Below are 15,446 nucleotides of genomic sequence, written 5' to 3'. Positions count from 1 at the left end.
TTTCTTTGAGAATAAAGAAAAAGCTGTATCTGGTGGATCAAATCTTCTAATCCTTAGCTGCTATGTTTACATTTCCTTTACACCATGAGCCTTAGTTGGTTCTCATCTATAAATAGATAAGTTTAATAGGAAGCCTCATTAAAGGGAAACTGGTATAGTATCTTGAAAAACTCTGAAGAGAATCAGTCCCATTCTCCTAATGGGCCTCTGTCCAACCACCATGTCCTGCTATCTTCATGCATGCCTAAGTTTTTGTTGTCAGAGTACAGTCTACCCTCGTTTGAAAATATTTGGAGCAAGTATTTGGGAATGGGGTTGGCTGCCAGCCATTCCATGTCTGGTGACTCCATTACAAAAGGACACGAATTTCCCCAAGAGTTCTTTCCCTGTGGCTGGCAGAAAAGTGATCTCACTGAACAGTAATTTCCTTAGTCAAACACAATAAGGACTCTTCAGCATCCAAATCAAGATAAATGTACAAACACCTTTCTCTCCAGGTTTGTCAAAAGAAGCTGAATTTCATGTTGGAAGACTGAGAGGGAACAGGCTTCCTTTCCTTGGTAGAACATGTATCTGTTAATTGATATCCTGGCACTATGAAGTGGTGAATAAAGAATCCTGAAAGGCCAATTTCATGGAGACGGGTGTGTGAAATCACTTGAACAATGAATGAGTCATAAAGGAGAAGTAAGGGCAATAAGCAGGGAAGTGAAAATCTGAGCAAGGAACATTTTGATCTTTTTGGTAAGTCTGTTCTGTATCTGAGCTAAAAACTGAAGCTTTGTCATAGGCAATCAATACGAATATAGTGGTAATTCAAAAAGGCAGCTGGGGGCATGGGAAGAGGTGATTTTGAAACAAAAGGAGAAGAAAGATTTGCATTTGACAAAGAGTTGATATTATCTACCATTAACATCACATGGACTAGCAAAATTGGGCCTATGTGCCAAGTTCAGTAAACTGAGATTGAGAGAGAATAGAACTGGCATTCACAACTAGGTAAGAAAACATTTCAGGTAAGCTAGTAGGTCATAGAGAAAGAGAAGATATTGGTGGGACTTCTACAAACCTCCATAAACGAAGGAGAAAGATGATTTCTAAAGGATCAGTACAGGATGACTAAAGGCCAGGTAAGAATTTCTTGAAGGCAAAACAGAGTAGTGACTTCATCTAGGGAATAAGAAGCAGGGAGGAACTTGCAAAGGACTGGGAAACTCAGGCCATCCTTAAGGATACATGAAAGCAGATTCTGGGAGGGATTGATAACTTAATCAGGTTTAGAAGAGATATCCATCAAATCTCTTTGAACTAAAAGTAGAAGTATTTTTATCAACTTCTCAGAACAGAGAGAAGGAAAAGATACTGAGACTACATATTCTCTAACTGGCTAAATGAAGGTCAGGATTATATGGCTATACTGTTTTTATCTTCTTTTTAAATATTTCTATAAAAATTCATTTTACAATTCTTAACTTTGCCGTGGTTGAACTAAGTGGAAAAATAATATATAGTAATAATAATCATAGTAACTAAACTTTACTGAACAAATAAAGATAGATTAGCGAATTTAAACTATACCAAAAGCTCCTCTGATGCAGATACTACTATCATCTTAATTTTATATAGAAGGAAACTCAGGCTCAAAGAAGGTAAATGAAGGATCAAGGTGAAGCCCCTACAAAAATTTAAAATCTGAATACTCAATCTCTATGCTAATACTGTATCTGTAAGTGGTAGGTTTGGCAGTAGAAGTAATACTATACAAACTTAACTCCCTAGAAAAAAACAATGGAGCTGGAGGGTAGATGCAGAGATAAAAACTAGGAGGGAGGAATAACATCAGTAGCAATTCCTACTGATCCAGGCCATTATATCACATAGCTTCTGGTAATACTCCTGTCGCTTGAGATCCAAGTACCAATACCAGGGAAAAGGGCTTCTGGTACCTGTCAGCACACGCATGGCTCCATGGACGGCATTTAAGTCTCCGCTCACCAACATCTCCATGAGCAGGTTGAAGAGTTGGGGCCAAGCTTCAGGCCAGTCCCAGTGGGCAATGGCTGACACTGCATAGGCCACACTGGAGCGCACTTTGCTTATCGATTCTCTCAACCCATTAGGCAATAGCTCCCGGATAACAATTTTTGCCTGTAAGGGATAAAAGTCCACCTGCTATTAGATCAGGTTATAAGTGACTGGCAGAGCCCAGTTCAGTTGGGAACTGTGTTGGAAAAACAATGAGTACGAGGTACTGCAATGAGTACAAGGTACTGCATAAACTTGCAATGAATTGTCAAGTTTATATATAGGAGTTTTAGAGAGGAGTCTTCTCTAAAACTCCTATATATAAACTTGACAATTCATCTGGAGGGTTCATCTGTGATCTCTACACTTATGCTGTCCATTACAGTAGCCACTAGCTACACATGGCTATTAAAATTTTAAAACATTTAAAATTCAGTTCCTCAGTTGCACTAGCCCCATTTTAAGTGCTCAATAGCCATATGTAGCTAGTAGCTATTGTTTTAGACAGCACAGACACAGAATATTTCCATAACTGCATAAAGTTCCAATGGAAAACATTCCTCCAGACCTTACACCTCAAAATTTCTTGGGGACTCAGGATGATTGCACATTATTGCACTAAGTACAAACATTATTTCATTTAATTCTTAAACCCTTAGTTGGTATTTTTATTCTCATTTTGGAGATTTAGGAAATTGAGGCTTAGGCGTTAACACATTTCCAATGATCTCATAGCTTGTAAAAAGCAAAACTGGAATTCGAACACAGACCAGCCTGATACTTGAGCTCTTTAATGTATAGCCCTTTGCCCGCAATGCCAGCCAACAATCTCCTTCTCTGCCTAGTCTTGATTGCTTCATGCAGTCAAAGAATGTTGATAGTCTAATCTCTTAAAATGGACCCTCAAATCTCCTCAGGTAGACTAATCAAGTAACTGACTTACCCTTTCTGTAGTTTCAGGAGGCCTAAATTTCTCTGATTGGGCACACCAGTGAGTCTCCACATATTGTTTCAAGATGACTGATGCCAGCTGTGAAGAGAATAAGCCAAGTAGTACAGCAAGAAAAAGATTTTTTTCACACATAAAAACTATATACATGGTCCGATACATCTGAAGTCTATCTAAATCTGGCACGACATCCTAGGTTATTTATAAATCGGCCTTATTCTTATTCTTTCCCATAAGAAAGTTTCATTACCAAGGAAAAGGAAACTACTTATAAATTGGGCCAGTCTGGACTTACCTGACGGATTGCCAGTGCCCCCTGGGGATCTACAGTCAGTTCTGCCAAGTGAACACCAAATTCTGAAAGAGAAAATTTTATTGAATCTAAGAGCACCCAGGAAAGCCATAGCAATTTACTAAGCTCTAACCCTGATGCCAACAAGATTTCAGAAAGAATCCTAATCTGTTATTTCAAAAAGAGCTGATAACTACTAAGACTGATTCCTCCAAGTAAAAGAAACAAGTTGGCTTACAGGACATGCCTTGTTACAATGAAGTTCCAACACGCTCACACTTTTTCCAGTCACCGCATACCACCTTCCAGTCATCTTCCCTTCCAAGATGACAATACCTTCCTCTTATACCAATTAATGTGGTAACTGAAACATGGAGCCTGCCGTGGTGGCTCACCTCTGTAATCCCAGCACTTTGGGAGGTCGAGGTGGGTGGATCACTTAGATCAGGAGTTCGAGACCACCCTGGCCAACATAGTGAAACCCCATCTCTACTAAAGATACAAAATTAGCCAGGCTTGGTGATGCGTGGCTGTAATCCCAGCTTCTCGGGAGGCTGAGGCAGGAGAATCACTTGAACCGAGGAAGAGGAGGTTGCAGTGAGCTGAGATTACACCATTGCACTCCAGCCTGGGAGGAAAGAGCAAAACTCTGTCTCAAAAAAACAAAACAGGCTGGGCGCAGTGGCTCACGCTTATAATCCCAGCACTTTGGGAGGCCAAGGCAGGTGGATCACAAGGTCAGGAGTTCAAGAACAGCCTGGCCAAGATGGTGAAACCCCGTCTCTACTAAAAATACAAAAAAATTAGTCGGGCATGGTGGCAGGCATCTGTAATCCCAGCTACTTGGGAGGCTGAAGCAGAGAATTGCTTGAACCTGGGAGGTAGAGGTTGCAGTGAGCTGGGATCATGCCATTGCATTCCAGCCTGGGCTACAGAATGAGACTCCATCTCAAAAAACAAACAAACAAAACAAAACAACAAACAAACAAAAAAAGGGACCAAAACCAAAACAAAACAAAAAAACATGGGACCATCTATTCCTGAGGACAACTTAAAAGGTGAGATTTCACGAGCTGCCCAGATATATGCCACCAATTATGAGCTGATTAAGTCCAAGAACACATGGCTTTAACAAACTTAGTCCTAAAAATGAGAGGTTTCCAATAAGCAATGGAACTTGAACTGCACATTTGGAGACTGTAAATAACTCTTACTTCCAAATTAAAATTTATTTTTTAAAAATGATTACTAAAATAAATTTTGTTTTACAGACAGGGTCTCTGTCATCCAGGCTGGAGTGCAGTGGCGTAATAATAGCTCACTGCAGTGTCGAATTCCTAGGCTCAAACGAACTTCCTGCCTCAGCCTCCCGAGTAGCTGAGACTACAGATGCACACCACTGTGCCTGGCTCCAAATTAAAACTTAGATCTAATATATACTTGCAAAGGAGTCAACTATCAAATATTTGTTTGTGAAAAGAGGAGGAAGAATGTAAAACCAACAGTGCATCATAATTTTTACACCTCACATTGTAGGGCTGTGCTATCCAATACAGTAGCTATTAGTCACAATGGCTGTACCTGTAATGTGGCTGGTGAGACTTGAGATGCCTATAAATGTAATACACACTAGATTTCAAACTGTGTGAAAAAAAGAAGAAAATATCTTTTTATATTGATCAAATGTTGCAATACTTTGTCTATACCAGGTTAAATGAATATAGAGTTAAAATTTAATTTTATGTTTCTTTTTGCCTTTTTAATGCAGCCACTAGAAAATTTAAAATTTCACAAGTGACTCATACTATATTTCTGTTGGACAGCACTATGCTAAAGAATGAACAGCAGTTTTCTAGACCTGCTCAGTATTGGTAGATACATAGGTCACAATAGGCTCACCACTCCCATTTGGAGGGAGCTATAGATTAGCATGATTAAGAGAATGGGCTGTTCAGGTTCAAATCCTGAAGCCACCATGCCTGTCCTTAGGTAAGTTACCTTTCTAAACCTCAGCTTCCTCACCCACAAAATAAGAATACTGGTATCAGGGCCTGGCGAGGTGGCTCATGCCTGTAATCCCAGCACTTTGGGAGGTGGGGGCGGACGCATTACCTGAGTTCGAGACCGGCCTGACCAACATGGAGAAACCCTAGCTCTACTAAAAATACAAAATTAGCTGGGCATGGTGGCACATGCCTGTAATCCCAGCTACTCGAGAGGCTGAGGCAGGAGAATCGCTTGAACCCAGGAGGCACAGGTTGCGATGAGCCGAGATTGTGCCATTGCACTCCAGCCTGGGCAACAAGAGGGGAACTCCGTCCCCTCCGCAAAAAAATACTGGTATCGATATATCAAGCAATCCTTCTAAGACTCAATAATATAACATATGTAAAATGCTTTGCACAATATCTGCCATAGTGGTAAAAACTTGAAGACAAAAATAAGTTATTTTGCTATTATTTTTTATTGTCTATCATGAATACACTGTTTGGCTTTCCCATCTCATGTAAGTAAAGTTACTTTTCATGTAAAGTTCCACGTTAACTGGATTCTACTGAAATAGCCATCCAAAGGGCATTTATAAAATAGAAAAGCTTAATACCAAGAAAGAGTTGTTACATGCAATGTTTCAGGTTCAAGGCTTATCCAAGTAACCAGGTTAAAAACTGCTGAAAATAATCTATGTCCCTATTTTACAAAATAATTTTTGTAGGCTTACAGAAAAGCGGAACAGTACAGACAGTTCATGGATATCATTCATCCATTTTTCTCTTACATAATCATGGTTCAGTGATCAAAAATCAGGAAATTAACATGAGTACAATACTATTAACTAAACTAGACTTGATAAGAACTTCACCAGTTTTTTTTCCTTATTGTCCTTTTTCCTTCAGGATCCCATGATCCCACATTGTATTTGGTTGCCATGTTTCCTTAGTTTCTTCTAAAGTGTGACAGTTCTTCATTCTTGTCTTTTGTGACCAGAACACTTTTGGTGAATATCGATCAGTTATTTTGTAGAATGTGTCTCAATTTGGGTTTGACTAAAGTTTCCTCAGCTTTAGATGGAGGTTATGCATTTCTGGCAAGAATACCAGAAAGTGATGCTGTGTCCTTCTCAGTATATCATATTAGGGAGTACATAATGTGGATAAAAATTTTATTACTGGTTATGGTAACATTGATTACATGGCAAAGTCTGCTGGGTTTCTCCACTTAAAGGTACTGTTTTTCCCTTTGTAATTGATCCAAATCTTGGGAGACATACTTTGACATTTTGCTATTATTCTGTTTCTTTTCAAACTCTCATCCACGGATTTTAGCATCCATCTGTGAGTGTTACCTGCCTAATGGTTATTTTGCATTTCTTTTATTCTCTTCATTTATTAATTGGAATTCTTTTATAAGGAAGTACTGTCCCTTCTCCTTTATTACAATATTATAAAATATGTATTTTGGTTTTCATCCATGATTCCTGGTTCTCAGCTCCTGTAAGCCTTATTATTTCCTAAGTGACTAGAGGAATATCTTTTTTTTTTTTTTGAGACAGAGTCTCACTTTGTCATACAGACTAGAGTGCAGTGGTACTATCTCAGCTCACTGCAACCTCTGCCTCCTGGGTTCAAGTGATTCTTGTGCCTCAGCCTCTGGAGTAGCTGGAATTGCAGGAGTATACCACCACGTCCAGCTAACTTTTGTATTTTTAGTAGAGACTGGGTTTTGCCACGTTGGCCAGGCTGGTCTTGAACTTTTGACCTCAAGTCTGCCCACCTCAGTCTCCCAAAGTGCTGGGATTACAGGTGTGGACCACCACACCCGACCAAGAATATCTTTTCTTAAAAAGTATTTGCCTTTTGTCCTTGGTTCCTGAAGTAGCTCCTGAAGGATAAAGGTGAGTCTTTTCTTACTTACAAGATACTTTTTTCTGTCTTTTTTTCCCGCACATCACCTCACCTTTCCTTTTCTTTTTTTTTCCCATTCCCCTACCTGATGCAATGGTCTTAGGATCAGGGCTGCAACCACATGTGCTGGAAGCAGGAATGATTCCTAAGCAAGAAATTGTAACTACGTATTGTAACTTAGGTCAGAATTCCTGATGGACTGATGGGAATGGGTTGTGCTTTCACCCCATTGAGCAAAATTGGGGCTAACAGTTAATACAGCTATATTGCCTGATAGTAAAAAGAGCCCACTAGTTCTGCACCTCTGTAACCTAACCCTATCTGAATGGGGCACACTGAGGAAGAGGTACTTGCTGGAGTAGTATTGTTGCCTGCAATCTAGACCATCACAGTGGCTGATTGTAATGCCCCTTCCAAAGGTGGAGAAGTTTGGGTACTTATTAAGAGAGAAGAAACAGTAGCTCAGAGGAAAGAAATGAGTAAGTGGATTATGAACTGAGAGGATTCCAATATCACATTAACACCTCAAAAGAGGCTCAGAGCAAGAGATGACATTGCCTCTTAGCTCAATTATATCAAATACATGAAATGGTAAAGCTCTGTGTTTGCTGAGACTACTTCTGCTTTTGCAACCTCACAAGAATGAAAGGAAGCCTGCCAATCTGAGTGGCCTCACCCTGGGAGACATTCATACAATATGATGAACTAGATTACTAATTATTGAATGGGATTCTAGTAATGTGGCAGTATCTTTTGAGTTGGACATCCTTTTGACGTAAGGGATCAGGGTTTGAAGACCCAAGGGTGGACTGTGATTTTGTGAAATATGTATTTGGTCTTTGACTTCATTTCCTGTCAAACAGCTCCTAAAATCCTCAGAAACTCCAAAGTGATGTCTTTTTGTATCCTAATAAGCTGACTTGATAGCTGGCAGCTCCTAGGTAGCTTTGGGATGGGGGCTGGTCACTGGAAATATCTAGGCAGAATTAGAGGGTTGGGACTTTCATCCCCCCACCTCACCCTGCGAGAAGGTAGAGGGGCTGAAGGTTAAGTTGATCATCAATGGTCAGTGGTTCAATCAATCATGGCAGGGTAATGAAACTTCCATAAAAATGCCAAAGAACATACTCCTGCATTCTGGACCCTTCCAGACCTCATCCTATGTATCTCTTCACCTGGCTGTTTATTTGTATCATTTAGAATATCCTTTGTAGAAAAATCTGTAAAAGTATTTCCCTGAGTTCTATGAGCTGCTCTAGCAAATTAATCAAACCCAAAGTCCTGGCAACCGCAACTTGAAGCTGGTTTGTTAGAAGTTCCAGAGGCCTAGACTTGCAACTGGTATCTGAGCGGGTGGGGGCAGTTTTGGGGACTGAGCTTTCTTTTTTTTTTGAGACAGAGTCTTGCCCTGTCGCCCAGGCTGGAGTGCAGTGGCCGGATCTCAGCTCACTGCAAGCTCCGCCTCCCGGGTTTACACCATTCTCCTGCCTCAGCCTCCCGAGTAGCTGGGACTACAGGTGCCCGCCACCTCGCCCGGCTAGTTTTTAGTAGAGACGGGGTTTCACTGTGTTAGCCGGGATGGTCTCGATCTCCTGACCTCGTGATCGGCCCGTCTCGGCCTCCCAAAGTGCTGGGATTACAGGCTTGAGCCACCGCGCCCAGCTGGGGACTGAGCTTTCGATCTCTAGGATCTGATGCTATCTCCAGGTAGACATGTTGGAATTGAATCGGAGGACACCCAGCTGGTGACCACTACAGAACTGACTGCTTGTTTGCTGGTGGGGAGAAATCTCCACATATTTTTGAGATCACAGAAGTCTTCTGTGTTGACTGTTGTAGTGCGAGAGCAGAGGAAAAATGGTTTATTTTTCCTAATATTTATTTATACCTATATGAACTCGTAAGTATTTATTTCATTCTATGAGTTTTAATCCAATACTATTTTATTTCTTTTGTTGCTCAAATTGTTCCAGCTTTCGCCACTGGAATTCCTTCCAATTAACTCCTGTGTACTCCTATATGTCCCCATCCTTTATCAAGCACTTCCTTATTTTTTTTATACACAAGATATTCTATACTTATCTTGTATTTTCTCTGCCCAAGCCCAGATATCAACTTCTCCTGCAAGGAACCCTAGTGCCTTTCAGTGGAGAACTATATTTAGAAACCAAGATGTGAGCACTACGTATGTTCATTGCTACAGGAGTATCACTACTCCTAGGGGTTCTCAGAGAACAGAGCTAGGAAGTACAGTATACCTAACCATCTATCCATCCATCCATTTATCATACTGATTGATAGCCCAGATGCCAATCCAAACCTTGAGGTTCATTCTACTCTTCCCTTATTTGTAACTTCTTTGTTCAAAAGTGATAACACTTGGCTCTCGTCATCTACATTTAGTTATTTTTTCAATCTTAAAATATGAAGCAATTACAGAAGTATTAATCCACACCTTTGTGAAAAACACACCTATTAATTGAAGTACAATTTTGGTGTATAGTTTTTTTTAAGTGTAACCTACATGATGCAGTCAAATACTATTTTACTACTTGTAAATAATATTTTACAAGTTACTTAGGTTAGTTATTCCTCTCACCTAAAAAGCTGTTATTAATTTGTAAAACATTTAGGTTCACTTGTTACTACTTCTGCTCCATTTTTAGTGCCTCCCCATTGTTTGATTTTAGTTATTTATTTATTTTTGGTATGTGAAACATTACCATGATTCTCAGAGTCAAAGCTATACAAAAAGGAACATTCCAAGAACTGTCACTTCTTCCTCATCCCTATTATCTTGTTTTCATTACCCACTTCTTTACACCCATTCCCCACCCACTCCATGCAGACAGGTAACCAAAATCAGTTTCTGATTTTCTTTCCTGTATTTCTTTTACACAAATGAGCAGACACATTTTAAAAAACATTCCCTTCTTGTTTACATGAAAATGAGTATATTATAGACACTCTTTTGCACTTTGCTTTTTTTACCACTAACATTACATCTTGTGATTTCCACATCAGTTCAGAGATTCCTGAAGCTCTTCTCTACAGCTGCATAATATATGTAGATATACTATATGTTATTCATGTGCTCTCCTCTGTATGGACAGTTAGTTTTTTTCCCTAATATTTTGTTTTTATAAACAATGCTGCAGTGAATAACATTGTGAATACGTATTTTTCAGCATAGATTTTTCAGAAGTGGGATTGTGGGTCAAGAGGTAAGTGCATTTGTGGAGCTATTGGGTGTGATCAAATTTTCTTTCAGAAGGATTGCACCAATTTGTACTCCTACCAGCAATACATAAGAGCATCTTTCCAGTTTTGCCAACAGAATGTGTTATCATATTTAAAATTTTTTGGCCAGGTGCAGTGGCTCACACCTGTAATCCCAGCACTTTGGGAGGCTAAGGCAAGCAGATTGCTTGAGTCCAGGAATTCAAGACCAGCTTGGGCAACATGGTGAAACACTAAAATAGGTGGGCATGGTGGCTCATGCCTGTAGCCTCAGATACTTGGGAGGCTGAGGTGGGAGGGTCACCTGAGTCCGGGAGGTTGAGGCTATAGTGAGAAGTGACCATGCCACTGCACTCTAGCCTAGGCGACAGAGTGATACCCTGTCTCAAAAGTAAATAAAATAAACTTTTTTGTCAGCCTGACAGGTGAGAAATGGTTAATTCAATGTTGTTTTAGATTGTATTTCTCTAACCATAAGTGAGTTTAAACACTTTTCGTATGTCTGAGTGTTGTTTTGGTCCTTTGTTCCTCAATTTTTAAGAATTCTTTATATATTAAAGGTGTTATCCTTTTGTCTGTAGTATACATTATGGGGAAAAAAATTTCTCCCAGTTTGTCAGTTGTCTCTTGATTTTTTATGTGGTGTTTTTCCCATGTAAATTGTAAAAAAGTTTTATGTAGTCAAATTTATCAATAAAATATTTTCTTTTATTGTCTCTGGATCTTGAGTCATAGTTAGAATCCCTTTCCCTATGTCAAGTTTAAAGATAAATTCACCCATGTTTTCCTCTAATACTTGTATGATTTAATTTTTTCTGTTTAGACTCCTAATCAATTTAGAGTTTATTTTTTAAAAAATCTAGTGTGAGACATGAGTCTAATTCCAAACGGCTACATAGCCATTGCAGCACCCCTTTTTTTTTTTTTTTTTTGAGACATTGTCTCGCTCTATCCCCCAGGCTGGAGTGCAGTGGCGCAATCTCGGCTCACTGCAAGCTCCATCTCCCAAGTTCACGCCATTCTCCTGCCTGTCTCCAGAGTAGCTGGGACTATAGGCGCCCACCACCACACCCAGCTAATTTTTTGTATTTTTAGCAGAGACAGGGTTTCACTGTGTAGCCAGGATGGTCTCGATCTCCTGACCTTGTGATTTGCCCGCTTTGGCCTCCCAAAGTGCTGGGATTACAGGCGTGAGCCACCGCACCCGGCCTCATCGCAGCATTCTTTGTTAAAATGTCCACCTCTAGTGATTTGAGATACTACCTTCATCTATGTTCAATTTCCATAGGCACTTGTATCTATTTCTGGATTTTCTCTTCTATTCCACAGTTCTATTTGAGTACAGTGCTACACTGTTTGTTTTAATTACACAGGTTTTATGTAATGTTTAAATGTCTGATAGAACAAGTTCCCTCTTGTAGTTTTCCTTTTTCAGTGTTTTTGGAGCTATTCTTCCTTGTCTGTTTTTCTACATGAACTTTAGAACCAACTTGTCTAGCTCATCTATTATGCTGAGTTGTCCTGTCCAGTCACAGAGTATGTTTTTCCACTTGTTCACATCTGATTTTATGTCTTGGAAGGCAGAGGTAGGCAGATTGCTTGAGCTCAGGCCTTTGAGACAAGCCTGGGCAACATGGTGAAACCCTGTCTCTACCAAAAATACAAAAATTAGCTGGGCATGGTGTTGTGTGACTGCAGTCCCAGCTACTTGGGAGGCTGAGGAACGACAATTACTTGGGCCTAAGAGGCAGACGTTGCAGTGAGCTGAGACTGAGCCACTGCACTCCAGCATGGGTGACATAACAAAACCTTGTCTCAAAAAGTTTCCTCTAGGCTGGGCACGGTGGCTCACGCCTGTAATCCCAACACTTTGGGAGGCCAAGACAGGTGGATCACCTGAGGTCAGGAGTTCAAGACCAGCTTGGCCAACATGGTGAAACCCCATCTCTACTAAAAATACAAAAATTAGCCGGGTGTGGTGGCAGGTGCCTGTAGTCCCAGCTACTCGGGAGGCTGAGGCAGGAGAACCCCCCAGGAGGCAGAGGTTGCAGTGAGCCAAGATCATGCCACTGCACTCCAGCCTGGGCAACAGAGCAAGGCTCCATCTCAAAAAAACAAAAAAAAGTTTCCTCTAATAGGTTCTTACACATTTCCTAAGCATTTACTTTTTTGTTGATATTGTAAATGGTTTTGGTTATTAAAAAACCATTACGTTCTCTATCCTTTTATGGTTTATGTGAAAGCTATTGATTTTTATATTTTATTTCCTGTTATTTTACTGAATTCTTAGATTCTTAACTTATTCTTATTATGCCTTTAAGCTGCAGTTTTTGATCCACTGCTATCGCACCTATCATTTCACTCAGGAAAGTGGATTTTTTTTTTTTTTTTGCATGACCACCACAGAAGAAGCCACATTCTTTCTGAGTTATTAAATGATTAAATCACAAGCAAACACTTGAACCTTGCACAATCCCCCTACAGATAATGCAATCCATTCTAATTCCTAGGATTAATTTGGTTAGTACAGATTCTGGTTAAATCTATAAAACCTATTTGTAGCAAGAGAAGAAACAATAAGTGTCTACAACCCGAAGATATGGGAGTCAACTTTCAGAACTGATTCTAAAACACAGATGAGTCAGATAATTCAGGAAGATCTCTTAGATGCCGACGTTCAAGTTCAATGGAAAAAAGCACTCTAAAATGCACATGTGATATCCATTTAAAGGAGAAAGACAACTACTAAGGCCATCCACAATTCCTTTGAGTTCAGATACTTAGTGTGATAATGGATGCTAACTTCATGGCCTCAAGTCTGCTTAGAATGTCACTGTCCACCGAGGATTGGCCTCTTTAGACACGGTGAACCAATTCTGGTGTGCCTTATGTAACTTCCTTCACAATGATATACAAGCACATTCACAAATTACCTGGGACATACAGTATTTTTTTTTTTTTAAGATGGAGTTTCACTCTTGTTGCCTAGGCTGGAGTGCAATGGCGCAATCTTGGCTCACCGCAACCTCCACCTCCCGGGTTCAAGTGATTCTCCTGCCTCAGCCTCCCGAGTAGCTGGAATTACAGGCATACACCACCATGACCTGCTAATTTTGTATTTTTAGTAGAGATGGGGTTTCTCCATGTTGGTCACGCTGGTCTCGAACTCCCAACCTCAGGCGATCCGCCCGCCTCGGCCTCCCGAAGTGCTGGGATTACAGGCGTGAGCCACGGCGCCTGGCCTGGTATTTTCTTTTAAGGCACTATTTAAATAATTTTTCCATAGGTCATTATGATTTGGATTTTTAATGTTCCTAGCAAAAGCATAATTTTTGGATCATTACTACAGGGACAAACTAAAACAAGATCAAAATGAAGAAATTTTTCAACATACAGTGTGAAAAGATACTGAGGAATGAGACTTATTGAGAAAAGTTTGAAACTTAAGACTTTATAAAGCTTAAACAAATCTGAACAACTGTCCTTCCAATGAACGCGCTGATAGATAGTTGGAGGGTAATACTGAGGCTCATAGCTCACATAAGGGAAAAAGAACCTCACATTTTCCAACAGTTCACTCTGGCACTGATCCACAGGAGTCATTAGAGCTTGAAGACCAGGCAAACTTTACACACAGGTCCTGTCACAGTTTAGGGGTCCTTTCTCATCAACCAGAGAATTCCAAGTCTATTCTCTTCAGAGAAAAGCTTAGCATTGATATATTTTTTCCATATCCCTGCCAGAAGGATGCACTCCAGTGATGATCACAATAGCCAGAAGCTCTTCACTCCAATACAGTAAGTTAATCATGTCTGGTAACCTATCAAAGATCATACACAAAATTCCACCAACCACCTTGCTTCACATATCACTGAGACTGGAAAGGATGGTAAGAATAAGAGATCAGAAGATTAAGACCCACGCAGGGGCCAAAAACCCAAGTTAACCAAGGGATCTGTACCTACAACAAGTATTTTAAGATGGATTCCTTCTAAAAGCTAATTGTTTCACACACGAAAGAACCAGCATTAAAGTTCAAGTAACATATATATTTGCTCAAAAGCAGATAAATAATGGCAAAGAAAATCTTCAAATAACATCATTGTTAACTAAAGACAAATTTTAAAATAAAATAGATGAACAGATTTTCTTCTCTATAGACCTCTAGAGTTTCAAAAATTATGACCACATGTCCATTATGACCACATGTCCAACATGACCACACGTTTTGAAGCCTCAAAAATTCAAAGACAAAGAGTTTATTTGCATTAGGTTATAGGGCGATGAAAGATGGAAAATACAAAATTATTTTACTTAACCCAATTTAGTCTGTCTAGACGACAGACCTACTAGAAATACAAGGATATCACTCACCATTTGAGACTGTCGTACCCATAAAACGTTAGTTTACTTAAAAGCTATATAAGTGCTTCCAAGGAGTATGATGTTGATGGTAAACTCTGTGCTATAAAACTGATGCAAAATTAGCTGGGTGTGGTGATGTGCACCTGTAGTCCCAGCTACTCAGGAGGCTAACATGGAAGGATCACTTGAGCCCAGGAGTTTGAGGCTACAGTGAGCTATGATCATACCACTGCACTCCAGCCTGGATGACAGAGCGAGATCTTATCTCAAAAAACAAACTAAGAAACAAACTAATGCAAAGAAGGAAAAGCTAGAAAATAGTCCTAAAGCTCTCTGCCTTACTTTAAATCTGATTAACACATTTGCGCCTATCCATTGGTTCCTGTTAAGTAGCAAAACCCTACTTAGACATTTTTCACTTAACAGAGATACAATATTTTTTGAAATACAACTAAGTATATCTGTTAAAAAAAAGTACTTGTGTGTGTGTGTCTGTGTGTGCGCGTTGGGGGACTTCTGGTTTTACTGATTGGTGTCTTTAACATAATGTCTTTAAAAATATGAGAAAGAGGCCGGGCGCAGTGGCTCACGCCTGTAATCCCAGCACTCTGGGAGGCCGAGGTTGGCAGATCATGAGGTCAGGAGATTGAGACCATCCTGGCTAACACGGTGA

At 40.0% G+C, this 15,446-nt stretch overlaps 1 protein-coding gene across 4 annotated transcripts in view; it reads right to left on the bottom strand.

The window, feature by feature from the left end:
- LOC105484722 (importin 9) overlaps positions 1-15,446 on the bottom strand; it is a 58,821-nt gene that overhangs the window by 36,533 nt on the left and 6,842 nt on the right. For all 4 annotated transcript variants that reach the window (XR_989171.3, XM_011746592.3, XM_071077924.1 and 1 more), the window contains exons 2-4: positions 3,270-3,331; positions 2,969-3,055; positions 1,947-2,148 (exon numbers count right to left, since the gene is read on the bottom strand). Coding sequence is in view for 3 of the 4 variants with exons in the window: in XM_011746592.3 (XP_011744894.1) it covers positions 1,947-2,148; positions 2,969-3,055; positions 3,270-3,331 (351 nt within the window). In the remaining variant the exon portion in view is untranslated. The remainder of the gene's footprint in view (positions 1-1,946; positions 2,149-2,968; positions 3,056-3,269; positions 3,332-15,446) is intronic.

This window comes from Macaca nemestrina, chromosome 1, assembly GCF_043159975.1.
Source record: "Macaca nemestrina isolate mMacNem1 chromosome 1, mMacNem.hap1, whole genome shotgun sequence".
Lineage (NCBI taxonomy): Eukaryota > Metazoa > Chordata > Mammalia > Primates > Cercopithecidae > Macaca > Macaca nemestrina.
The sequence above is the reverse complement of the archived record's forward strand: the minus strand, read 5'-3'. Positions and strand labels throughout refer to the sequence as shown.